Source organism: Neovison vison, chromosome 1 (assembly GCF_020171115.1).
Source record: "Neovison vison isolate M4711 chromosome 1, ASM_NN_V1, whole genome shotgun sequence".
In the NCBI taxonomy this organism is placed as follows: domain Eukaryota; kingdom Metazoa; phylum Chordata; class Mammalia; order Carnivora; family Mustelidae; genus Neogale; species Neogale vison.
The window spans coordinates 20,898,967-20,926,652 of record NC_058091.1 but is presented as its reverse complement, the minus strand read 5'-3'; the positions used below and the strand labels follow the sequence as shown (position 1 = coordinate 20,926,652).

Sequence of the window (27,686 nt, the reverse complement as noted above, 5' to 3'; positions counted from 1 at the left end):
AGGGATTACTCCTTTCCCCAGGAGGCAGGGAACAGAAAGAACTTCTTTTTATTCATTCAACAAATATCTGTTGAACCTCTATTGCTAGCCATAGCCACGCAGTGAACACAGATAAATAGGATATAGTTTCTCTGAGTGGCTCAAAATAGAGAAAAATCTGTTTTGTCTGTGGGTGTCTGTTTTGAAACACAAACCCACACTCGTTAGTATGAGAGAAGGGGAGGCGTGGAAGTCAGCAGCCACCTACTTAGTAGACTTAAGAATTACTGCCCAAAAGTATCTCCCTTACTGACTTGTCCTTGGTGCCTAAAATTCCATCAAGATCATTTATTCGGCAGAGGTTGGAGGACAGAAGGCAGTGGATGGTGGTACAGGCAAGTGATTTGTAAGTACTGGAACTCCTCAATTCTGAGGCAGGGTTAATCACAGAACAAAGATACAAATCTTGCACACTCGTAAATGGGTGCCCAGAACTGTGTGTTATTTATCAATCTGAGGATCCTCTTGGCCTGGGTATAGACGGTCTTCATGTTACTGGCCTTTTACCACTTGGAATCTGTAAACCAAATCCTAAACGAGGTTTTCCACTTATCAGTCAAAACATTCAACATTTTTCTTCCTTATTAAGCATGGTATTACAAGAGTACGAGACAGAAAATAAAATCTGATTTTCAAGTTGTCAAAAAGCATGATGATGTAACGCAATCAGCTTGGCCAGGAAACAAAATGGCCAACATAAACTGTTACCGGAACACCCACAGCCGTAAGCAGCTGGGGTTCCTGAAAGGCAGCTCCTTCCTTTATCATTTTTTCCATCTGGGTTATTTCCCCCCCCCCCGACTTTTAACTGTGCAGGCACTCCAGCATACAAATGATCACTTTTTCAGGTTCCTTCGAGCAAAAGTAGGCATATGCCCACAAGTGTATGTTATTCAGTCTTCTTGGTAGAGAAAGCAAACATTTTGATAGTAAAACAAAGGCCCTTTAGATTTCATTATATTCTTTTTTTTTTCCCCAAGTGATTTGCATCATGGGTTTCATTTGATTGCACAGCCAATTACAACCAGCCATTCTGGTGACCTTCAGTGGAAGGATCCTGGGACAGTATGGGGCCAGCTTCTCTGGGGGACTGGTCGGGGGTAGGGGAGAAAACACCAGCTTATTCGACTTCTACTTACTCTCTACTCATTTTCGCTAGCTTTGAATTTTTTTTTTTTTTAACATAGAAGGGGTGACCAGTAACTATTTCTCCTTTAACTTGCAAAGACGAAGGTATGCCATTTGCATGGCGATCATTATTTATTTATATTTTCATTAACAGATGAGGAAGTAACGCTCTTGGAAAGCCAAGGAGAACCACGTAGCCATGGTTTCCAAGCATCCCTTAGGTGAACAGCTCTTTTGAAGTGGTTTTGTTGGCAATTAAGTGCAGTTATAGTCCTGACAGGAAACTAAGCATTCGTACACCTGCTCTGAATGCTTAAAATCTGTGCCAGCCGGAGGGATCTGGAAGGGGAGGGAGGGGCGCGCTACAGGATCCATGTAAGGAATAACAATAATAACTAAGAACTGCTTGTTGGGGAGGGCTTCCATTCCCAGCGCCCTCCTTATATTATCTCATTTAATCTTCAGGGTGACCTTCCTGGGAGCCATTGGAGCCAGAGGCCTCATCAAGCTTCCCAGCCTGGGGGTGTCCTGAGGAAACCCTTCAGCCCTGGGCTTCCCTGACAAAGCCAGCCCAACCCTGACTCAACCAGTGACGGATGCTTTTGGGAGCCAGGGCCAGGGTAAAGAGAGGCACGGGGAATGAGGCTGCCCTATGCTCTCATTCCCCCATGTTCTTTTTTCTTCGACATTTACTTATTTTTAAATATAAAAATAATACCTGTTTGCTGTAAAAAATTTAAGTATATAAAGGTAGAAAAAAAAGTCTCTCTGTCTCTCCTGAATTCCCTGCCCCCACCACCCCCAATGCCTCGATCAGCAGCAACAGTTAAGGCAATCCTTCCAGACTTTTCAATGTATGGTTTTTAAACACATTTAGCTTTTTATTTTTTTTTATTTTATTTATTTATTTGAGAGAGAGAGACAGTGAGAGAGAGCATGAGCGAGGAGAAGGTCAGAGAGCGAAGCAGACTCCCCATGGAGCTGGGAGCCTGATGTGGGACTCGATCCCGGGACTCCAGGATCACGCCCTGAGCCGAAGGCAGTCGTCCAACCAACTGAGCCACCCAGGCGTCCCCACATTTAGCTTTTTAAAACACATATGGAATCAGCACCGCACCTTGCTTATCCACCTAATCTTTTTTATGTCAAAATGTATATTTTATTCTGTGTAACAGTGGCCTAGCAGTCCACTGTATAAATAAACCACAACTTAGTTATCTGTCCCCTTATGAGTAGCATCTGAGTTGCTTTCCTTCTTACTTTACTATAACGATGGTTTACTAAACATCCTTGTTCACGTGTTTTTATAGGCTTGTTTAGTGCTTCTATGGGATTGATCCTACAAGTACGACTTATGGGCCAAGGAAGCACATTTAATATTTTGATAAATAGTGAGATGCCTTCCAGAAGGTTGTAGGTTGTACCAATTGCCACTTCTGCCAAGAGCAGGTGGGAGTGTTCATTTCCCCAGAACTCCATAATCCCACAACAATGGATGTGAGCTGAGGGTTTTTTCTTTCCGCACACCTAATTAGGAAAAGGGCAGCTTAAAAAATTTTGCATATATACATTTTTCTTAAATTTAGTTAACACGAAGCTTTAGTTCAAATGCTTATTGTTTGTGTTTCTTCTGTGAATTATCCCCTTCTGCCCAAATTCTCTCCTCTGCCTTTCAACACCTCTCCTCCCTCCCAGGACCCACAGCGGCCTTCTCCTCCCTGCTGCAGTGGAAGGAAATAGTGGAGGGAGGGAGGGCAAGACAGCTGAAGAGAGAATTTCATCAGCAGGTATTAGAGACTAAGAGTCCCCAGTCCGGGGTGTTTACATTCTAAAAGAGTCTGCCCAGAGGGGGCATTTTGCTCTTGCTTCCGAGACTGGACTGCTTGTGGTGTCATTTCAGGCTTCAACACAAAAAAATAATTGCAAGTGGGAAGATCTTTCTGGAATCCTCCAAATCATACTGAGTTAATGCTTTCTTTGTCTATCACAATGAGGCTTTCTCCTGATAGCAGATAAAGGCAAACTGCCTGGGACTTAGGATCACAAAGCCCTTACAAAGTATTCACACTTCTACACATTAATCTAAGGAATTCATCAGAAACACAGATTAAAAAAAATTTAAGGATAAAAATGCAGATAAACTTATATACATGATGTTTATCCTCCAATTTCTTATTGGATCAGAAACTGGAAACTTTACATTGTCCAATAACAGAGAAGAACTTAAAAACGATTTGGTAGATCCATCTGAGAAAACACCATGCAGCATTTTTAAATGATTCTGAAGAAGTGCACTGAATGTCACTGGGAATTATTTTAATTTTACATTAAATATATATGCTATAGATATACATATTTCATAAGTCAAAACCCTCAAAAGGAATGATATTTAGGAGATAGAAACATGAATGGGACTTTTAGGCATATTTCAATTTTGTGAGCAAACGTATATTGCTGTTATGATCAGAAAATTTATCTTTCAGTGCAGAGAGTAGAACGTTAAAAAAGTAGTTGATGGGGGGGGGCTCCTGGGTGGCTCAGTGGGTTAAAGCCTCTGCCTTGGGCTCAGGTCATGATCTTAGGGACCTGACTGCTTCCCCTGCTTTCTCTGCCTGCCTCTCTGCCTACTTGTGATCTCTCCGTCAAATAAATAAACAAAATCTTAAAAAAAAAAAAAAAAAAAAAAGTAGTTGATGGTTTTAACCTCACAGAATTATTCCCTTTTAACCTGGAGATCATCGAGAAATAAATGCAACCCCAACGCTGGCAAGGTTCAATCCTCAGTGAATCAGACTTACGGAACTCTGCCGCCCGCCACACCCATCCTATGACCGGTAACTTAGAGCCGGCAGTGGTGTCCACAAGCCCTGCCAGTGACTTCCCAGCCTCCAAAACTCAAGGTCCCAGTTTTGGGCCTCAGAGGCTCTTTCTCCCCGAGCCCTACTGCTTCCACAGCTCCTGGCCTCACTCTTAGCCTCACAACCGTTCCCACCTTTTGCTTCCCAACATCTTCTAAGTTCCTCCATGACTTAGCTCAAAGGTCCTTCTGGAAACCGGCCCGGATCAACGCCTCCTTCAGGCTCCGTTCCCTTGTGCTCAGAACACCTCAGGTCAGCATGGCATCCACTCACGGACTCCTCATGTCTACTTCTCCCTCTAAAATATAAGTTTTTGTACAGCGGGACAAAAATTTCTCTCCCTCCCTTTTTTTTTTTTTTTTAAATTAGGAATTACTCCGTTGCTCCATTCACTTTAGGCAGCTTTATAAGAGGTGTACATGTACAAATACAAAAAACTGAGATCACTTACAACATTTTTGGTTATTTTTAGAATTTATTTTAAAGCTAGGCATCAGGGGCGCCTGGGTGGTTCAGTCATTAAGCATCTGCCTTCAGCTCAGGTCATGATCCCAGGGTCCTGGGATCAAGCCCCGCATCAGGCTCCCTGATCAGTAGGAAGCCTGCTTCTCCCTCTCCTGCACCCCGGCTTGTGTTCCCTCTCTCACTGTGTCTCTGTCAAATAAATAAAAATCTAAAAATAAAGTAAGATAAAATAAAATAAAGCTAGGCATCAGGCCTTTGGTCAGACTCTTTGGTCTGGCCATTTGAACTACTTCTTGTACAGCATTTATTTGCTAAGAAAGATATCAGATCTCACAAGCCTTGTTATTTCCCAATGGCCTCGGCGGAGACTTAACATCAAGAATTGTAATGACCTTTTGTCTCAATCTAAGACTTTATCACTTTCAGAAATGCTTAACACATTGTTCACCTAGCCACTCATTTGGAAATAATTTACTGAGAGCCTAGGATACGCTGGTCACTGTGCTAAATTCTGGAGAATTATGGGTTAAAAATAGAACTTTCCTGGGGTACCTGGGTGGCTCAGTCAGTTAAGCACCAGACTCTAGACTTTGGCTCAGGTCATGATCTCAGAGTCATGAGATCAAGCCCTGCATTGGACTCCACACTGGGTGAGGATCCCGCTTAAGATTCTCTCTCTCCCTCTCCCTCTGCACCACCCCAACTTGGTGCACATGTGCAGGTGCACATGCACTGTCTAAAAAAATAAAAATATTAACCTTCGCTGATGTGCTGGAGGGAGAGGAAGACAAGTTCCTGGGTAGATGTCGTCCTGACTTTAGGCGGTTCCCACCGGCAGAGCACAAGGAAACTGAGAGCCCGAAGGCAGGATTGATCCAGGAGCTTTCCAGAATGACCCCTGAGCTAAGTCTTACAAGGTATATATGGGGATGGTTGTAGAAGTCTGCAAACACTACGATTCATTGACTTGCACACCTAAATGCATAAAAGGCAAACTTTACGGTACGTAAATCAGATCACAATAAAGCTGCTAAGAAAGGAGGTATAGAGCGGGGTTAAACATGCAAGGAGGGGGAAGAACATCCCGGAGACAGAAGAGAAGGGCAGGCACTTTCCGGCGAGAAGCAGTTAGCCCAGTTCCAGGGACTGTGGTCCTTAGGGGTGGATTAAATCCCCAAAGGGGTTTAAGTAACAGTGTCCCAGGAGCGACTCCATCTTCAGGTCATGGCCTGAATCCAGAGTTTGAAGAGCATTCCGGGATTTCTGACTGAAGGCCTCCTTTCTTTGCCAAATCTAAGACAGGGAGGACCATGCATAGAAGGCAAAGCCCAGGTGCCCAAGAATTAAGTCAACAAAAATCTACTCTAGAAGTCACTTGGTCATCTCCCTGACTGTAGGCAGGTTTCAGTTAAACTAACTGAAACAAAGGAATCTGTTGTCTCCTTCAAGTTTTATAGAGAAGTAGGTTTCAAGTGGGATAGGCTTTGGGCTAAGACGCAGCCTTTTTCTTGAGCTCCTGGCAAGTCCAACCACCCACGGAGAGTCCCTGCACTCTGACCAGTCTGTGCTGGTCTCAGACGCAAGGCCCTGATGCCAGGCCCTTGCTTGCTTAGTTACCCAGCCCAGAAGGTCCAGAGGAGGTGAAGGTCACTTACATGGCACCTGGTGATAGGGACCTCCAGGACAGTGGTAATGACAGTTCCACGGAGTGTGTGGGGGAAGGACGGGAGGCAGCCTCTGTGCACACGCTGGGATCCTCTGACGTTCAAACTGAGGGAACTCTCTGGAGCTGAGTGGTCTGGGGAGGTCCTGGGGGTAACACACGGAGGTGAGGGGCAGGGGCCTTTCCAGCTGCCTGAGGCCCAGGACATCCAGGGGCTGGGAATCATACCCCGTGTCTATCGTAGGCAGATCTGGAGCTGCCCGGTTCCTGTGGGGCTGGGGCTGCTGCACCATCTCTTGGCTTCGGCTGGGGGAGTCTGCTGAGGCATTAGGTAAACTTTGGTCTGATTTGTCTGAGTCATGGCCAGTGTCAGGAGAAGCTGCTGAAAGCTGAGATCCTAGCCCTTGATTCCGTTTTTCCATAAATGAAAACTGATGCTCCAGAGGGAGGCCTCCAACCACAGACTCCGGCTCCTGCTCGCTGGCCGCGGGGGACCCCGAGGGAAAATCTTTGCCCGGGTCTGGGTGTCTCCTCCAGAAGCTGTCTTCGCTCTCCTCCAAGATTTTCGCACGCAGGCAGGTGACCTGCTGCGACACAGGCCGTAGGTGATTGGAAAGTTTCAAGGGTGGCTGAGCCTGAGAAACTTCTCCTGAGGAACAGTGAGGGGTTTGGGGCGCAGACAAGCTGTTGGGCGCCATGTTCGTCAGATTTGGAGCAAGTGGTTCTGATTCCTCTTCCAGGGAGTAGTCTGGGATTGGTTTCAGTAACTGACTTGGGTATGGTTCTGATTCATCAACCTCCACAGGAATGCTTCGGTTCATTCTAGTTTCTGGAACAAGAGAAAACATGCCACAGCCTTAGAAGACAGATCATTTCTTGGAGTCCCTGCTTTACGACCTTAAGGGACCTCATTCAAGATGTGGTTTCAATTAACAGCAGTGTGACACCAACGTGCTTCAAAACCCCAGTCGCATGAAGCTGTTCTCTTACTCTCCAGCAAAAGCTCTAATCCTTACTAAGATATTTTTATATGGAAGGCGATTCAATGGATGTGACTGGACAGTCATGTGGTGGATGGCACCACGGGCTGGGGGGTGGGCAGGTGAAAATCATCAGCAAGTACTGAGGAAGGAGACATGATCACGTGGGCTGCTTCGTGTGTGCACGCAGATCTGTCCGACACGTGTGCAGGATAGACACACAAGACTTTGGTGTGTTGGTTGCCTTTGAGGATGGTGTTAAGTAGGGGAGAGTTTTCACCTTTTAAACTTAAAAACTTTGCTGTGTGGCCATTGCCTAATCAAACACACACACTCACACACACGCACACACACAGAAAGAAGGAAGCGTGAGTTTTTAAAAAGCACTAGAAAAAGGTCATAGTGACATTTTCCACTTAACAGCTATAGATTGTTTGCAGGACTTAATTCCCTTTGGCCCTATGCCTGCAGTTAAGGTAGGCCTGGCCATCTGGCTTGTGATGTACGAGCTGAACGAGTAAGGCTGCCTGAACTCGCCTTTCGCCCACGGTCCCGGTAATATTGGTTATACCGATAACAACAGAACTCTTAGTCAACATGACAAAATGAGAGAGGAAATTAGCCTCCCCTTATCACGAGTTTGGTTGAGATAATGCCCCAGGATACCCAGACTCCAGGGGAAGACAGGGGATAGGGAAAAAGAGCACAGGAGTGACCGCAGGCCTGTAGAAGGCTCCAGAGCAGGTAGAGGGGGCGGGAGACTGTGAACAAAACATCCCAGAGGTTTGTTCTATGCAGGCCTTGCACACAATGTACTTCACATATCATTACTGGGTGGTAATGCTGGTGGGGGACTGTTAAATGCATGTTCTGGGTCCATTTAGAATTTCAACCACAGGGGCGCCTGGGTGGCTCAGTGGGTTAAAGCCTCTGCCTTCGGCTCAGGTCATGATCCCAGGGTCCTGGGATCGAGCCCCGCGTCGGGCTCTCTGCTCAGCAGGGAGCCTGCTTCCCTTCCTCTCTCTCTGCCTGCCTCTCTGCCTACTTGTGATCTCTCTCTGTCAAATAAATAAATAAAATCTTTAAAAAAAAAAAAAAAAAAAAAAAGAATTTCAACCACAAACCTTTCCTGAGGGCTTGCTGGGCCTAAAATCATGATGTATGTCAATTATTGCCCTAAGACAAGTTTTGAAAAACATGAACTCGCCTTCTCTTGAGCCCTGTACCGAATTCAATGGCAACCAGACAGCAAGACGCTCCCCTCTGAGCAGAGGGGGGGACCAGCAATTTCCTCCCAAATATATCTTCACTGCCTATAGGCAGACCCCCCCCAACTGCCCCTTCCCCCTCTCTGCCAAATGAACACTAACCGTCTCTTCCCCTTGCTTGGCGACAAACTTACCCATCTGCTGCAAAAAACCTCTGTACTGTTCTTTAGCACAAAAGAAAACTCTAATTTTCTAATTAATTTTCTAAGTTTCTAATTCCTGGCTGGCCCTCCCTCCCTGCCTCGGGCTCCCCATTCTCCTGCCTGGCTCCCTTCTAAGCAGCTGTCTAGGTGGTGGGTGCCCCTTGCCCCCTGGACTCTGCAAAAAAGAGTACTCATCACCTACATCGATTAGACCTTGTAAAAATCAACAGGAACCTACTGCAAACACAAATATTTCAGCAAATAGCTGAAATACCAAATAATTACTTTTGAAGGCTTACCACTGTTTTCCTCTCTTTGCTACAATTTGTCTATAGCTATGACATTGGATAGGCCATGCAACATGCTCTTCAGCTGGTCAGGAAACAAAAGCATTTTCTGAGGGGCTGGCCGAGGGCTGTGTCCTGTCTCGTGAGCATCTGTGGGCCCACAGCCGGATGGGAGGGCAAAGAGATGCACCAAGGGAGTCAACTGGCAAAAGGACTATGTCCTGTGGACTGCTTCTTGTTGAGATTCACTTTCATTGCCCACACTTCAGAGAGCACTGTTGACATTTTCCCTGGGTTCTTAAATACAAGTATTCCCCTAAAAAGTTGCAAATTCTCTTCCAGCCGAGGAGCCTTCAGGGGCTTGGTGGAAGCTCATGAGAAAGCGGAAAGTGGGGTCATCTCACATAACCAAAATTTTAAGGTCTATCTTGCAGCGGGGATTCTACAGTTAAACTGGACTGAAAAGGAACAAATGGCCGCTCGGATAACAGTGCGGATGCCGTGGTGAAGAATAGCCTCGAAGGAAAGCTAGGGGGTTGGTACTCCGTAGAAGACAGAACATACCCAGATGTTTATACGTGTGACTCTCGAGTACGTAAGCAGAAAATAACTACTGGACCCGACTATGTGTCCAACTCTGTGTTGTATATCCTCCTTCTGAGGCATGAGCTGAAGTAAACATTTTTTAATAATAAGTGATACCTACAAGTGATATAAAATTCAAGAGTATAAAAGGGTATACAGGGAATAGTAATCAAAAGTATTTCTAAGGACTTAAAAGCATTATTCCTACCTTCATGTTGCTTGTGATCCAGATCAAGAGAGAAAACTAATGTAGGAAACCAAAGGCCTGGAGCACCTGGGTGACTTAGTGAGTTAAGCCTCTGCCTTGGGCTCAAGTCATAGTCTCAGGGTCCTGAGATTGAGCCCCACATAGGGCTCTCTGCTCAGCAGGGAGCCTGCTTCCCCCTCCCCATTTACCTGCCTCTCTGCCTACTTGTGAATTCTCTCTGTCAAATAAATAAATAAAATCTTAAAAAAAAAAAAAAAGGAAGTCAAAGACCCTACCTCAGGGCCTTTGCACTTGCTGTTCCTTATTTTCTGAACACTCTTCCCCCACATATCTGCCTGGTTTGCTTCCTTTCTTCTTCAGGCCTTTTTACTCAGCTGCACTCTCTCAGTGAGGTGCCCTGGCCACCCTCTCTAAAATGGTTACATACCCTTCTCACTCCCTGTCTCTCTTCCCTGCTTCATCATTCTCTCCAACAATTAGCACCCCCTTACGTTCTATAAAATGTATATTATAAATACAAATATCTAATACATTCCTTATTTGTGCGATTTTTGACTACTGGTCTCATGGTTCTATTCTCACCACCTAGAGCTGTATCTGGCACACATAAATATTTGTTGAATGAAAAAATGAGCAATTCCTGTTCTGGAGAGGGTACAGATCTGTGTAGCTGGAAGGATCACTGACAGTGAGAAGTCAGGCTCCATGGTGGGTAGCAAGGAGCATTTGTGGGCCAAGTACTCAGTGTTCTTAAAGCTATATCACATGTAGGGGTGCCTGGGTGGCTCAGTCAGTTCAGTGTCTGCATTCAGTTCAGGTCACGATCCCAGAGTCTTGGGATGGAACCTCATGTTGTTGGGATCCCTGCTCAGTGGGGAGTCTGCTTTTCCCTCGCTCTCTGTCCCTCCCTCTGCTGGTGTTCTCTCTTTCGCAAATAAATAAATAAAATCTTAAGAAAAATTATACCACATGGGGACCTTTCCCCCTTCCTTCCTTGCTTCTTCTCAAATGTTTATTAAATGCTCACTGACTGTCAGGCCCCCAAGGTGAGTATGGACCATGTCTCAGAGGTCCCATCCATGGGCAGAGTAGACCATGGCCCTTGCTTGCAGAATAAAGGTGATTCTACTACCCAGTGTAGTAAGAACATCCTGCTATTCGGTTCCAGACAGGGGGCTGGTCTGTTCATGCATCCTGAGGGCTTCACCCAAAACAGTAGAGAGTGGGCACGCCTATAGCTCCCACGTGGGCCCCTCCCAGCCCTAGACCCCTACCAGAACTGGCAGAACCAACCCTGCCATCCTCCCCACCCCCAAAGAGTCACAGAGAACAACTACGCGCGAATGGCACATCAGAAGGCCATGGACAGATGAGTGGGTTGTTTGAAATGGCATTTTTATTTTTGGTCTTTAATGTCAATATTGTAAAAATACTATGCATTTTAAAAAATCAGTCAATATCTCACCACTCCTAATATTTCCTTTTCCCCTGTTTCACTGCAAGGCTTCTCCACATGACGCCCACATGGTTATAATGCTGGCATGGCCTGTGCTCTAGTCCCTAACCAGGAGTGGTACCTGGAGGAAAGTAGAAAAACCCTGTTTCCTACCGTTGCCCTAGAGAAGGCTCTGGCTCCACGGGGGGTCAGAAGGGCTGCCAGCCAGGACCCTGTGAGCCCCAGTGCTGGCAGTGTCCTGGCCAGTCTGTGGCTCCCCAGCATCCTGCCCAGCTCAGGAAGCCTGGAGCAAGCTGGGGCCTGTCAGGCCTGGAGGGCGATGGCCCTGTCCACCTCACCTCAGGCCAAATTCCTGGGGGAAGTGAGGGGCTGGAGGCTGAGGGAACTCAACTCAAGAGAGTCTCTTGCTCAGAATCTCTCTTTTGGGGCTCACGATACAGGTGCTCAGGCCCCCCACCTAGAGATTCTGAGGGGAGGTCGGGGCTCCTGTGTAATTTTGTGTAAGTGCCACAGGTAAACAGGTTATTTCATTCTTTACCAAGGGAATGTAATCTGTGCGATTTGGCAAGAACTGTCAGAATTGCTACAGCTCATGCCCTTGGACCTTCATTTCACTTCTAAGAATCTCCTCTACAGGGATATGTGCACCCTGTGTGACTGAAGAGGCTCTGAAGACGGGCCAGGCAGCCTTGTTTGTAATGGCAAAGGCTAGAAATAACCCGCATGTCCAGAAAGGTTCTGATTTTTTAAAAAACTGTAGTCCGGCCAACGATGACTTCTCTGTGTCTTTTTAAAAAAAGACTGAGGAGGGGCGCCTGGGTGGCTCAGTGGGTTAAAGCCTCTGCCTTCGGCCCAGGTTGCATCCTGGGATTGAGCCCCGCATTGGGCTCTCTGCTTGGTGGGGAGCCTCCTTCCCTCTCTCTCTCTGCCTACTTCCCCTGCCTCTCTGCCTACTTGTGATCTCTCTGTCAAATAAATAAATAAAATCTTAAAAGAAAAAAGATTTATCTGTGAAGGGAGGAAAAGTAACAAGCAGACAGCATGTGGAGTATGTGGCTCTCTGCAGAACCCAAGATTGGGTATGCCATCTCGTCAGAAATTCCCAGCAGTGCTTCTGGAAAGGGAACCGGATGGCTGAGAGAACAGGGGCAGGAGAAAGACTTGATTTCTGGAGCATTTTATACCTTCGATATCTACCTAAAGACTTTAAAAAAAAAAAAAAAAAGAAAGGAGGAAAGAAAAGGATTAGCTCCAGAACGCTTCTGATGGTCACGAAGATTAAGAACCAGTGTGAAGGAGGGAGGCGTTCCTGAAACCACTCCAGGGAAAGAACATGTCCCTTACAATACAAAAGAGCATTCAGCAGAAGGTGAGAACATTTGCCTGGGGTGGGAATGGGTTGGCACAAGCCGGGAACAGAGGACAGAACAGACGACTAGTCCTCAGCTCACACGACCTAGGAGGAACCGGTTGTACGTTGTGCTGGGAAGTTGGTTCTTACTCACTTGAGTTGACCCAAGAGACGCTAACTTTCCTTCTCTTCAATCTCATCGCCCTTTGGACCGTGAGCTGTGGTTCTAGCTCTTGGATTCTGACCACGCCTTGCCTCAAATCTGTCAGTGTTTCTCTGTCCAAGTCTCTCATTTTGGGCTGCCTCGCCGTCTCCTCCGGCCTGAAACCTTTCTCTGAGCATGTCCACTCTGCCTCGAGGAGCCTGATTTTGTAGCTCAGATCTTATGCAGGTGTCAGCAGTGCTGGCGTCCTATATGACAGCACTCCCTGGTGCCCCAGTCACAGACTCCCCCAGCCCCTCCCCCCTCCCCGTGCACAGCTCTCAGGCAACTCCCTGGAGCGGCCTCCAGCTCTGCTCCTATCTGTTCCCTCAACCTTCTTGTCCTCCAGCACATCCTGCCTTGAATTCTTTGTTTCTTGATACAAAGCCTATGGAGACTTCACAACACTATTTTTCTGATCTCATATTTCCTCAGAAAGCTGCTTTTCCTTCCATCATCCCCACCTCCCTTTGTGCGCGTCTATTCTACCCGACCCCAGCCTGCGTGGCAGACAGGTCTCTGTCCCAGCACACGTGAAGGGATCCAACGTCCACACACACAGTTAACTGCAGGTTCTGCTTTCCAGATGGACTTACCCCGAATCAACACACAATTCTAGGAAGTAGATAAATACGCAGTATTGAACTGCACACGCTCTAGATTCAAACTCCCTGTGTTTTAATTCTTTCTCTGCCAGCTGCATGATGAGATGCGTGACCTTGAGAAAACGACTTTACTTCTCTGGGCCTCATTTTTCTGGGATGTAGCATGGGGGAAATAACATTTGCTTTACAGGTATATTGTGGGGATGAGAGAAGATATAAGTAAAATGCTGACTCCAGGGGCTGTGAAAGGCTGAACTGGGTAGCTCAGTCAGTTAAGCATCCAACCTTGGTTTCGGCTCCAGTCATGATCTCAGGGTCATGAAACTGGGCCCTGCAACGGGCTCTGCTCAGAGGGGAGTCTACTGGAGATTGTCTTCTGCCCCTTCCCCCACTCATACTTGCTCTCTTTCAAATAAATAAATAAATAACTCTTTAAAAAAATGCTGACTATAGGGCCTGGCCCATAACAAGCTTTCAAAAAACAAAACCCATCTTGTTATTTTTTTTAAAAGATTTTTTTTTTTTTTTAATTTGACAGAGAGAGAAAGCCCCCATAGGCAGAGAGGCAGGCAGAGAGAGAAGGGGAAGCAGGCTCCCTGCTGAGCAGAGAGCCACTGACTGACTTGGGGATTGATCCAGGACCCTGAGACCATGACTTGAGCTGAAAGCAGAGTTGCTTAACCCACTGAGCCACCCAGGCACCCCTGTTATTATTTTTTTAAAGATTTTATTTACTTACTTGAGACAGAGAGCGCGTGAGTGGAGGGAAGGGACAGAGGGAATGAGAGAAGCAGACTCCCAGCCGAGCAAGGAGCCCAACTTGGGGTTCTATCCCAGGTCGGAGATCATGCCCTGAGCTGAAGGAAGACAGACACTTAACTGACAGCCACCCAGGTGCCCCATCATACTATTTTTACAAGCGACCTCATTTTAGAACTTTCTTCTACACTATGTTTACTGGTTTTATACCTGAATGTTAATGCTATTATATGAGCCTAATGAATGGAGACTGTTATCTTTTTAGCCAACGTGTGTTTCTGGCACATTCAGTACACATTGTCTCTTGTCTTAAAACAAGCTGGGCCACAGAATAGGTACGTGCTAACACTTTTGCATTCCTGTTTCACAGAGGCTTAGCTGCATTAAGTAGCTTTCCCAAAGTCACAGCCAAATCTAACCTACAGATCTCCTAGCTCTTTCCATTAAACCACATAGATCAGAGGCTTGGCAAATTTTTTCTGTAAAGGTGCAGATAGTAAATAGTTCATGCTTTATGGACCACATATGGTCTCTGTCTCCTACTCTACTTTTTAAAATGTTTTTAAACAGCACTTTAAAAATATAAAAACCAGGGGTGCCTGGGTAGCTCAGTGGGTTGAGCCTCTGCCTTTGGCTCAGGTCATGATCTCAGGGTACTGAGATTAACCCCTGCATCAGGCTCTCTGCTTGACGGGGAGCCTGCTTCCACCACCCGCAACCACCCCCCCACCTGCCTCTCTGCCTACTTGTGATCTCTCTCTGTCAAATAAATAGAAAAATCTTAAAATCAATAAATAAATAAAAATAAAAATATAAAAACCATTCTTAGCAACACACTGTACTAAAAACAGACCATGGGCCACATTTGGCCCAAGGGTTATAGTTTACCAACCGTCGATACAGACGATACTGACAAATCAAAATGTAAAGAAACCTTCCCCTTAGGGTGCCTGGGTGGCTCAGTTGGGTAAATGGCCAACTCTTGGCTCAGGTCATGATCTTAGGGTCATGAGGTTGAGCCCCGCATGGGACTCACACTGGGCATGGAGCCTTCTGAAGATGCTCTTCCTCTGTTCCCCCACCACCCACTTGCATGCTCTCTATCTCTTAAAAAAAAGGGAGGGGGGAAGAAAGAAAGGAAAAAAGAAAGAAAAAAAAATCTTCCCCTTTATTAGTAGTAATTGTTAGTGTTCATCGTACATTTACTACATGTCAAATACTGCTCCAAGTGCGTTACATATTTTAACTGATTTCATCCTCACAGCTACCCTATTTGGTAAGTACTATTGTCAATCTCATCTAACAGGTGGGGCAACTGAGGCACAGGGAAGATAAGTAACTTTCCCAAGATCACATGATCAGTAAGCAGCACAGACCGGATTCAAATCCAAGCAGTTCAGCGCCAGAACCCACGCACTCATTAATTTGTTGGTTGGGAGCCCTGACTTGTACAGCTATTTGAACAGAGGAGGGAGGAAGGGGCCTGAAGGAGCTGAGTAAAACCTGGAAGCTTCTAGAATGAATATGTTTTGTAACCATTCACCTTGAAGCTAAGGAGGTGTGGATACAGGCCACCTGTGTTTTATAAAGGTTTACCAGGCGGGAAACCTGTGGTGGCTTTCCTTCATGCCATTACAATAGAGGACACGGATGAGACTGCATAGGCATCTTGATTTGAGAAAAGCACTTGATTGGATCTCATTAAATTTTAATCATAAACTGAATTCAAAATAAATTGAAAACTGGTTGACAGAGCACAAACAAAGGGTGATGATAAATGGTGATGCATCTAGAGAGGGGATATCTTCCAGGGGATGCCTCTGAGGCAAGGACAGATAGGATTTAATGAAGGTGTTATGTCCCTGGAAGAAGACAAATAGCAGAGCACGAAACAGAGGAAGGGCAGAAGTGAGCAGCCTGAGTAATTAATAAACCACATTACCAGCTCCTAAGTAATCAAGGCTTGTTCTTTACCTACTGCTTGGATTTTTTTTTTTTTTTTAAGAATTCTTTGGGTCAACAATGGGGCTGAAGAGTCCTAGAGACACACAGCATGAATATTTCAGGTGGACAGAATAAATAAACATATAAATTTACAGCTAGAAAGATCCTCAGATCCAATATGGATCAGATACTTTCAATTACAGAGTCTCAAGGACTTACTTCATTCCTCAGGGAGGAATTTTTTTTTTAATGAGTTAAAAGTCTAAAAGTCACATATTTAAAAAAAAAATCTTTAAACTCATTAATGTTCTTTGTTTATTGCCCAAATGCATGCAAACTTTCACAATGTCGGTTTGCTCAGTGGAAGCTGGTTTTGAGTGAACTGTTTGGCTCCCGTTCAAATTCCAGTGAATAAATACTTCCAAATTTACGTGCAGAATTTACCAGACAGAGAAGTTCTTCCATTTGGTTAGCCAGAGGATTGGAAGCAGTGGTGAGCCCAGGAGACAAGGGAGCATTTACTGGCCCTTTTTCATCCCCTGCACAGTACGACTCACATCAGGCTTAAGGCAGCACAGCATGACTTGACCTGAGTTTGAAGTTCGCCCTGGAGTTCCTCTGAGCTCCTAAACAAGAAGACCACGGACTAATGGGAACGGATGGATTCTGCTCTCTAGTTAGCTGGGGATAAATATTTGGAGAACAGCCTCAAACCAGCCCAGGTTTTTTGTTCGTTTTGTTTCAGATAAGGTTTCTCTAAGCACAGATCTGTGATTCTTAATTTCAGTCCAAGCCCCAGAGAGAAGGAGAAGGGGCAGAAAGGAAAAATCAGGAGAGAAAGAAGAGGGGATATTAAGCAAAAATGGAATGGAAGAGGAGAGAGACAACAAGGAAAGTGGGAAAACCTTGAAGGGCATTCTTAAAAATGTGCCCTTTATTGGTGTAGGAGAGAGATTTATTTAAATTGGGATTTTTATGTATTACTGGGTATGAGAAGGGGTAGCTGGAAGGGAAGGGAAAGAATGAATACAGGTGAAAGGCAAGAGTGTCGTAGGTCAGCTAATGAACCAGGAAGAGCCTAGGCAGACAGCTCCGAGGAGGAGCAGGGATTAGAAATGGGAGGGAGCCTCAGTGACCCTGGGAGGGGAAGAAGGAAAAACACCGGAACCCCCCAGAGCGGGAAATCAATGAGGCAGAAAAGAGCCAAGTTTCCCTCATCACTGAGGGACCTGCCAAGACCCCAGCCAGCCTCGGTCTTCAGGGTGGAAGGAAGGGGGACACGCGGGCTGGGGGAGGCCCCGGCAGTTCCATCACCCCGCAAATGGCTCCATTTTAGGGGCCTCATCAGGGACCCAAGCCAAACTGGCACAGTTCTATGGGGTCACCTGGCAGACGAAAGGTGCCCCACCACCTCAGCCCATTTACAACTCAACAGTACCGCCCCGCGCCCTCTGGTGTCTATACATGCGTGTACGCACGCGCCCCCGCACGCACGCGCCCCCCACACGCACGCGGCCCCCACACGCACGCGCAGAAAGACCCTTGCTGCAGGTATTGGAGCACATGTGGGCTGGCAAAGGCCTGCTGGTGACAGGACACGAAGATTGGGGGGGGGGGTAGGGACAGCTGGGGATTCACGAACTAAAAATATCTTGGTGACAACGCACTGAGAAGAAACCAGAGAGGCCCAGGGGGAGAGAGCTTCTTGATTCCAGTCCTCCGATGCTTTCTCACGGAAGGACAGCAGGATTGTTTTGATAAGGAAATCTGATTAAACATTAGGGGTCATTTCACTGGATCCGAAAGGAATTTAAAGTTTAAAGGAATTTAAAGTTTAACGAGCCTCGTCTGTGCTTCTTCCCCTCCCCTCCCCCTCCAAACAGTTGCCTGCAATTCTTACATGTTTTTATGGGCTTATCTAAAATCGTCTGCCGTAGAAAAATGGTGGAATTCAGGGTATTTCTGAGCTTTCAATTCTGTGTTGTGTAAAACAGATTTCATTTAGACAAATTACCCACATAATCTGCCTTTCTGAATGCTTGTCAAAGTATGCCTGCGAATATAACTGCTTTCTCCTCCTATTTTCAGAGCATTTCAAAGTCACTAACTCTTTAATCCTGGGAGAAGCAGACTTAAACATTTTCTGTCTTTGCACCCTGCAGAAGTGGGAATGTCCCAGTTAGGAATCTTCTCCCAGACGTGTTGGTTCATTGCCCTGACTTCACTGCTAGTCAGCCCACCCCACACAGCGCACAGAGCCGTCACCGCACCATGTCATGACCTTCATCATGAAAGGACTTGGAGCCACAACACCAGATTAAGAATGACTGTGGGTGGTCTTTCTGGGTAAAAGTCAGGTTGGCAGCTGGGACCAGTGAGCCTCATTTCAGATAACGGTGCTTCATTATTTGAAAATGTAATGGGTAACTCATCACAGTTGAAACACTGTGACATTTCTGTCCTCTCATCCCGGGCTGGGGGGAGAAAGCCATCTAAGAACATGACAAGGACTATACCTCAGCCTTTCCACAGAAAGAGTTTGGCAATACTTAAAGCCCTGAGTTGGCCCATCTCAGTCGGCCAGGGCCTGCTGGAGTTGCACTGACAAAAAAATAACTGCCCAAAAGAAATAATAACAATGACAATAACAACAACAATAATAAAGTAGTGGTTTGGAAAAGGTTAAGGATTCCGTGTCTGCCAATCACAGTCATCACCCTTACATGGTATTGGGATGTGCTACACGCTTCCTTTCACCTCGGGTTAAAGCCCCCCCCACCCCCCACCCCCCACCCTCACCGCACAGTGATTGGTCTAGCCCAGCAGTGGTTTTCAGCTCCAGCTGAGTTGGTAACACAGCCTCCTGGAGCCAGGCTGGTCTGGCCTGCCTTGACTCTGTGGGCAAGTTCACAGGACAGTTCCTGGGGAACCCAAATGGGACATGAACTAATTCAAGAAACCCCCTGTTTTATGTAGCAAGAGCCGATAAAAACGCCTAAATTCCGGGCAGCCCTCACACAGAGCCACGTGGCCTCACAGCCACCCCCAGTCTCTGGCCCTGAAAGCTGCTTTTACCTTGTGTGTTGAGAGCAGGTGATGAAACAGAAATCAAAGCAGCTTATATGGAAAGAGCTTGAGCACCTATAAAGCGTTTGATACCCATACAGGGTGCTAGGGGGTAGAAAGGATTAAGAAACAAAACCCCCTTCCTCAAGGAACTAACCATCTAGTAGCAGGAGGTAAAATTAATATATTTGAATAGTCAGCAAACAAAACAAATCTTCCAAGACCACCCAGTATGGCTACCCCTGTGGGACTCCCATTATTTTGTTAGAAGGGAATTTAGACAAAATCATGTTAGTTCATCCCCCACACACATTTTATTGATGAAGAAATCCAGGCCTAGGGAAACCAAAGTGAATTGCCTAAGTCACAGAGCCAGCAAGGAGTGGAATAAGGACTTGAAACCAAGTCTCTTGTCCTCTTTTTTATTAATTTGGCCTCCCCACCCCCCCGCCACCCCACCATCCATTTTTTAAAAATCCCCTATTCTAAGAGCTCATCTTGAACTTGAAAGTCACATGAAGCTTGATTAGATGCTGAGATCAAGTAATAGCATTTCTCCCCCTGTTTTCAGTGCCAGTAAATGTCCCCGCAGCTTGGGAGGGGGGAGGGTAAGAGGAGCTGTAGGGGGAGCTGGCACAGAGCAGAGCTGAACTTCCTGGCCCAAGAATGTGGGGTTGATCTTTTCCCTGCATGAGACAAGGATCAAGAAAACTGGGAGTTTTCCTTCCATCTTTGCCACTGACGTGTCCTGGGGCTGGAAGCCAATTACTTAATTTTTGCCGTCCCCAGATCCCTCCTTGGAGAGGCTGGATCCTTAACCGAAACTTGTGGGGACACTAAGTACTCAAACAAATGGTTCCCAAGCAGCTCCGAAGAAAAACACACCCGTGTGCGCACTGTCCTGTTGCTCAAAGAGTTAATCTCACTCAGCTCGCCCGTTTGAAATATTAAACCACCAGCACTTTCTCTTCGCCAGAAACTCCAGTGTCATTTTCTCAGCCCAAGTCAGTACGAGAACAAGTTAAAGGTGGGGAGTGGAGGGGGGGGGGAAGGCAGAACGTTTCAGTAAAGAAGAAAACAGTGTTTGGGAAAATGGGTCAGCAGCTAAAAAGTAAGGCCAGGCAGGCAACCGCTCTGAACAACTTACCTTAGCACCGCCAAAGACAGACAGACCAGCGGGCAGGGTGGTCGGGCTCTCTCCTTCTCACACTCCACCTTGGCTGGTTCCCGCCTCCCTCCTCCCTCTCCAGGCCCAGGTAAGTAGTAGAACAGGCTCTGAAGCAGGAAGTGGAAGTTGTATGCAAATTTCTAGAGTCTAGGAAGCCTCGGCTGAAAAATCTCCCTGTGGGCAGTGAATCAACAGCCGAGAAGTCACTTTATTTCTTAAAACAGAAACCTCCTTCACTCCCTAGAAAAGGCCACTGGCTGACCAATTAGGGTGCATTTTTGCTTCCACCACCCAGCTAAGTAACTGTGGAGGAATGTCCACACTGACCCGGATCTCGGATCTCCGTGCTCCCCGCAGTGCCCTAGCCTTAGCCCGAGAGGGTGCCTGGGGGTGAGGGGGATTGGGCTTGGGTGTTAAGACTGGTTATTCATTAGCAGCTCCAAAGGAGGAGACTGAGGGCAGATAGCTGGGTGGAGTATGAGGCAAGAGCTTCGTAACTATCTGCAGCTGCTTAAAATATCAGCATTTGCTGCCCTTCACCACTGAGGGAGCACTCCCTGCCCACCCCAGTGAACGTGCACACCCTGCCCATTAAAAGGCACGAAAAAGTAACTCCTTTTAAGAAAACACACACATGCACACACCCTGCCCATCAACACGCACGAAAAAGTGAGTCCTTTCAACACACACACCCACACCCCCCCTCACACAGGCACGTGCCCAGGCGTGCGTGCGTGTGCACGCTTGCACACATGCAACATACACACTGTCCTCCTCTGGCTGCATTTTTCATGACTTCAAGTTTATTTCTTCTCCTTCCTTCTCCTTATTTAATCAGTAGCCTACAGAAATTATGGTCAAACTAGACACTGGACAAAGGATGATAGCGGCAGCAGAATGTGATGGGAGCTGTGGCCGCTAGAGCTCTGGAATCAGTGAGGGCACTGGGCGGCTGGGTACCACAGCGAGGTGCCTGGGTGGGCACATTGTGCCGCAGGTGCTGGCCCTGCCCACTCACTGAAGAGGCCCAAGGCTCAGCCCGCACATCTAACCATCTCTCCACCCTTGTGCCGGGGACAGACCCTACAGCATCCCCACCCAGAATGCCAGGTTCTGCTCTAGTAGGTTCCAAGAAGTGGGTTCCTCTGCATTCTGCAGGCAGAGGATAAATGGCTTATTTTTAAAATAAAATATACATGTTGTAGATGTTTGGCTATAGCCTTAAAACGGAATACTATGCAGCTGTGAAAAATCATAAATATGTATGTCTGTATTTCTACATTCTAACAGGGAGAAGTGGCTCTGGGATATTATTTATTGAGACACATGATCTCATTTTTGCCACTATATATGCCAGATAAACACATGGACATACATATATAGATTTATGTTTTTTCACTTCTCCGTGGCGTCTGACACACTGACAATCATTCCATGTCTGTCAGAGGAAGAAATTATAAATGTCTGGGAAAACGCATATGCAGACTGTGAAGTGGTTGTCACCTCCAAGGGATGAGATTGAGGGGAACGAGGGAGAATGAAGGACTTTTATGCTATTTACACATAAGGGCTGTTTGAGTCTTTTTTTTTCCAGAAGCATATTTTTTAAACAGTAGTATTTATTACAGTGGCCTTGAACTTTCTGCCTCAAAATTATAAAAATTATTATTTTTTTTTTTTTGCTTAGGGAGAAACAGTATTCTCTGTGCGGCAGCTAGTCTCAGGATACTTGGAGAACAGAGACGAAAAGAATGTCAAGGGGAGGAAACAAGGAGAGCCAAGAAAAGGGGCGCTGTGAAAACCGTTTTCATTTTTCTTCCATTCCTTCAATGGCCCAGGAAAAGCCTGGAAGATGCTTCTGTCAGGTACTACCTTTGGAATACAACCCATCAGGAAGAACAGGGAGAATTTTCTTTTCCATTTCTCTTCCCAACTCTTTCCCCAGATGGGAGGCCTGAGGGCTGTGTAGGAAGATAACCAGGTGCTGAAGTGCTGCTTTTAATTGCTGTGAGCTGGGCCTTCCTCCTGTCCCTGTTTATCCTGAACAGAAGGGCAGGCACCTGGAGGAATAGGTTCATAGTTCCTACCTGGGGTCTTTTCTGGGGCCCCTGCTGAAAAGCAGCCTGAGGACATAAACTGTTTAGAACAGTTTATGAATGTGCTGTAGGCAGCTACAGGGAAATGTAGACGCAGGGAAAGCGTCAGGGACTCTGGGAAATGAGCACGTCTGTCCCCCAGGGGTCTCCACTGGTGTTTTCAGACTAATGCATATACCCTTTCAGCTGCCATCACAGGAGAGGGACGCTTCACCAGGAACCCACCCTATGCTACAGGTCAGCACATTTAACCCTCCAGCAGTCCCGAGAAAGCCATTGACTGTCATTCCCACTTGGTCTTCGGGGACTCCAAGGCTCAGAGACATCAAGTAACTTCTCCGGATTTACACAGCTAGTCCGTAGAAAAGGATTCCAGAACTGTCTCCCCTCTGGGGGAATGTTACTTCTTGTCCCTTCTTGTTGTATTGTGTTCTGTCCTTCCTACATGCTTGGGTGCACACAGGTATTGTGCTTCCTTTGCACTACTCTTGACAGCACTCAAGAAGAAAAAGAAGATGTAGACACTAAAAGAGTGGTACGGAGACTGTCAGTCATATGGTGCCGTGTGTATACGGGCCTGGCGACTGCAGAAACAATAACTAGAGTAGCCAAGATGTGGGTCAGTCCTCTCCCTAGGAGGGGACGGTTTGTGTTTGCCAGCTTCAAGAAGCTCACCAGCTTCTTGCAAAAGACATCATTAGATGAAAGTCAGCTCTTCCCACCTCCGTAAACCAAACCAAATAAAGCCATTTGGACCTGATGTTCAGAAACTCTCCACTCTACAGTATTAATTGATGAAAAGAAAAGAAAAAGGGAAAGACTCATTCCTTGGACAAGACTTGAGTTTCCATTTTTAAATGGTATGATTTCAAATGCTAAAAGGGCAGAGTGAAACTAGGGCACACCAGAAGGAATTTCCCCAAGGATGGCCCTTGTTCAGTGGGTCCACTGTGCTCACACACTGTGGGCTTACGCTCTGTGGCATGGTTGAAGGGACAATGGCAGGACGAGAAGAAATACCCAGGCTCCCAGTACTGTTCTTCTGGGTATTCCAGTCACCAAACCTTTAGTGAGTGCTTGCCTTTCTCCAGACCTACACTAGGTGCAAGGCATGCAAAGTGAGATTCTCAACGTATTCTTGTGTGTCTTTCAGAAACTGTGTAAAAACGGTGTAAGGTATTTAATAATTAGGTTGGTTACAAAAAGGAGAAAGGTGAGGAGGAGAAGAAGGAGGAGAAGAGAAATCAAGTGTTGGCGAGGATGTGGGGCAAAGGGAACACTTGTACCCTGTTGGTGGGAATGTTAAGTGGTGTGGCCCCTGTGGGAAAACAATATGGCGGTTCTTCAAAAAAATAAATAAATAAAGGCCATATGATCTAGCAATTCCATTTCTGGATATACCCAAAAGAATTAAAAACAGGGTCTCAAAGAGATATTTGTACCTCCATGTTCAAAACAGCATTATTCACAATGCCCCAAAGGTGGAAACAACACAACAGTCCATCTTTGGATGAGTGGATAAGCAAAGTGGGATCTATCCGTACAACGGAATACTATTTAGCCTTAAAAACGAAGGAAATTCTGACACATGCTACAGCACAGCTGTACTTGGAAGACATCATGGTAAGTGACATAAGCCAGTCAGAAAAGAACAAATACTACGTAATTCCACTTGTACAAGGTACCTAGAATAGTCAGATTCACAGGGATGGAAATTGGAACGGTGATGGCTAGGAGCTGAGCAGAAGGAGGCAAGAAGAGTCATTGTTTCATGCATACAGACTTTTGGCTTTGCAAGAGGAAAGGGTTCTGGAGAGGGATGGTGGAGATGGTTGCACCGAAGTCAATGTACTAAGTGCCACGGAATCGTACACTTAAAAATGGCTAAGATGGTAAATGTTATGTGCATGTCACCACAGTAAAATAGAAAATAAAATAAATAAAACAGAAATCCCCAAAGCAGTCCTGCACAATAGGTTTCGTTCACCTCATTTTCCAAGCGAGGAAAGCAAGGTGCAGAGAAGTTAAGTAGCCTTGCGAGGGCCACACAGCTGGGTTTCAAAGCAGAGTGGACTCTCGAGAAAGGCCGCCCTGCCCACCCCTCCACCGAGCTGCCTGGTACCCGCTGGGGGGCCAAGGATGCCACACATATATATGCCGAAGCCACACGGCTTCATCTCCTCTCTGTGCCCTTTTCTTTCTCTAGACCCCCATCCTTCTAACGCTGCCTTTCCCAGTGTCCTTATTCTTTCCGCTGCCTTCCCCTCATCAAAAGGTGCTCTCCGGAAAAAAAAAACCCGAGCACTCGTTTATACCTAAGTTACATGGTGTGAATTTAAATCAGTATGCCACCTCTCTGAGGGGTGCTTGCATTTTAAGCCTCATCACCCTGTATGAAATGAAAGCCTTTGTTCCATATTAAAGGAATTTCAGGCATCAGGGAGAGGGCGGGAAGGATCTGGAAGGGTGGTGGCGGCAGGCAGGGCAGAACCCAGAGAAATGCAGTAAACGGGGGAAACCGGAGTCACACGGTTAAGAAGGGAGATCTATTTTCCGGGGACACTGACCTTTCAGGGCTCGACCACGGTGTGGGGTGTGGATACAAGGCAGGTAGGTGGATCTTCATGTTAAACCCTCCCCTTCAAGCAGGCTCGGTCGTCTGAGCTCTGGACCGCAGTCCTGCTTGGCCTCAGAACCTGCATGCCCTCAAGAGAATCTAGTTGGTTGATTTGCTTGGGGCTTCCTTTGCCTGACAGTTCTCAATGCCTCTGCTCTTCTTGTTATATCATGAAATTCTAGTCTCAAGCCACCGACCGGGTGCCGTAGTCAGAGATCTCTGTGCAGAGAACCTGAGCTTTCACGCCTATAGAATGAGAGGTCACTTCATGTACACATTAACCCGGCAGGTTGTGTAGACTCAAAGGCCAACCATTGGGATGCGAAAGCCTGTCTTCTGGGCGCTCACAACCCAAGACTGGGAATTCCCAGGGAGTGGAACAGACATTATACCAATAGCATCCAGGTCAAGAGCCTGAGCTCTGAGTCAGGTGTCTGGTCTGTGTCCCTATTCCTCAACCTGCCAGCTGTGTGACCTTCGGGAAGTTGCACTGCTTCTTTGTGTCCCTTAGTTTCTTAATCTCTGCAATGGGAATAGTAAGACATCTCTCTCACAGGTGAGCAAGGCTCCAAATGTAGCAGTTCTGGCTGCTGTCTTTGTGTGAAGAACAGTTTTTGCTCCCCCGGGATGAAGCCTCTTCCTCAGCACAGCCCTTGGTGGGCGAGGGCGAGGGTAGACTTTAGTCCCGCTTGCCTCCTCAGCCAGACACAGATGACACAACTAATGACACTGCTATACTGTGCAGGCCCGCGGGAGGAGTATGAAGAGATTACATGATCTGTGGGCTGTGTCTGCCATTGAGCTCAGTAAACACGAGCTGCTATTATAGTAAAACATAGAAACTCTCAAAGTCATAAACCAATCAGAATCAATGATCAGTCAATACTGGAAGGGCAAAAACAAAAACAAAAAAAAACAGTAGATACTACAAATATTCCTATGAGGCACTAAGATGTACTTTCCTGCTACCAGCTAAGGGAGTGTTGTATGTCAGAGAATTTACTACAGATCAGAACATCCGACCACAGGTGAGGACCTAGCTGAGGAAAAACCAAAGGCCGAAGCACATACCTGGTGAGAGCTTTTGCCTGCCCTGATCTGCACTCTGGTCTGGGGACAGACAGGCTACATCATCCAGGCCCTCTGAAAGCAGAATTATCTTGTCTCTCTCTAAGCTTCTGCCTTGGTATCCCACCTTCCTGGCAGAGAAAAAAATACGGTTTCTTCTCATGCGAGCTTTGCCTACTTGGCAGAATGCATATAGAAGTAAGAGTAAACAGAAGTAGTGATGATAATCTGTAAAAAAGATGTTCTTAGAATTGCATCTTAAAAGCAATAAGGTCAGGAAATTTTACTCGTGTGAAAGTTCCAAGTTGGAGACAGACAAGCCTTAAAGGGGGTCCTGCTGCTGGCTGGCACCTGAAGCTGACCAGGGAACCAGAGCCACAAGACCCTGACAACCCATGAGACATCCTCTCTCTCTCTGTCTCTGTCTTGCTCTCTCTCTGTGTCACACGCGCGCACACACACACACGGTAGAGATGGCAGCATTCTGGGGAGCTCATAGGCCCTTTGAGGAAGCTTAATTTCTAGGCACTGATGCAGCTCAAGCCCTCACACTTTGAATCTTTTAAAAGAAGTCTTACCAGGGCACCTGGCTGGCTCAGTCAGTATAGCACATGACTCTTGATTTCAGGGTTTAAGTTCAAGCCCCACCTTGGGTGTAGCAATTACTTAAAAATAAAATCCTTAAAAATAAATATATAAAAGAAAAGAAGGATTACCTGGCATTTAGGTGAGAGACTGAAGCCTGGAGCTAATAACAGCTGGGAAGGAGGTGATGCTTGTCTTCAGCCTTTTTTTTCATTCATTAGTTCCCTTCATTGGTTCCACGTGTCCTTCTTTTTGAGCATCATCTTCCCAAGAAACTCCTTCCCCAGAAGGCCCATTCTATGCCACCTCCTCCAGCCTTCTAGTGTTACTGCCACAAGGTCCTTTGCTCTCCTTAACCCTTTCCTGCCACAGATCTGGCCAGTCCCCTGTCTTCCAGTGCACCCCAGGTTCATGAGGAAGACATGGAGTAGGGAGTGGAAGGAAGCTTAGACCACTTGCCCAGGGCCACAAGGCTCGTGAGTGATGGGGCTGCGATTTGAATTCATGCAGTCTAACTCCAGGCTCTGAGCTCTCTGCCATAAGTCCTCCGAACTTTCGAGATCATCTTTCCTTTAACAAACAAACACCGTGACGTAAATCTATCTCCCACATCCTGTGGGAAGTCCAGCGCCTCCCCACTATTTCCAAGGCTTCCTGGGCAGTCAGAGTTAAGTTACATTCTCCTGCTCATTCCCACTTAAATTCCCGATTCCTTCAAGCCCTTGCCAGCATCTGCTGGCCTCTCTCCCTGTCTCTCTCCCTCTTTCCCCGAAACACACCTGAGCCCCAGACTGGAAAGTTAAACCTGCTCTTAAGGACCGGGGAAAGTTTGGTCATAACAGAGGGTTGCCATCCCACAGCAGAGCTCCGCAAAGAGCCACAAATTCAAAATGGGGCGTGACCGTCCGCAGCGTCATTCCCGCACTTACAGGGAGGAGGTGGGAGCCCTTGCTCTCAACCCCCTCCCATGCTCTTCCTAATGCCGGCTCCTCCGAGGGGCCCCTGTTTAAAACTCTGTACCACCCCCTTGGAGAAAAGGCCTGCACGGGATCAGGGAATTCTACGGTCCCTAGAGGAGGGCAGAGGCTCCCTATGGACACATCCCATTGGCCCCAAGCCTGGGTGCCGGCTGGTGCAGGAGCCTG

The 27,686-nt window shown here is 46.7% G+C and overlaps 1 protein-coding gene across 2 annotated transcripts in view; it reads right to left on the bottom strand.

The window, feature by feature from the left end:
• Positions 1 to 27,138, bottom strand: part of TRAF3IP2 (TRAF3 interacting protein 2) — a 48,267-nt gene extending 21,129 nt beyond the window's left edge. Inside the window, exons 1-2 of one of the 2 annotated variants that reach the window (XM_044244358.1) lie at positions 26,673 to 27,138; positions 6,146 to 6,982 (exon numbers count right to left, since the gene is read on the bottom strand). In XM_044244358.1, coding sequence (XP_044100293.1) covers positions 6,146 to 6,982; positions 26,673 to 26,679 — 844 coding nt within the window. In that variant the 5' untranslated portion in view covers positions 26,680 to 27,138. Of the gene's footprint in view, positions 1 to 6,145; positions 6,983 to 20,154; positions 20,567 to 26,672 lie in introns of those variants that run through there. The other variant, XM_044244362.1, reaches the window with a different exon arrangement.
• Between the last annotated feature and the right edge of the window lie 548 nt (positions 27,139 to 27,686).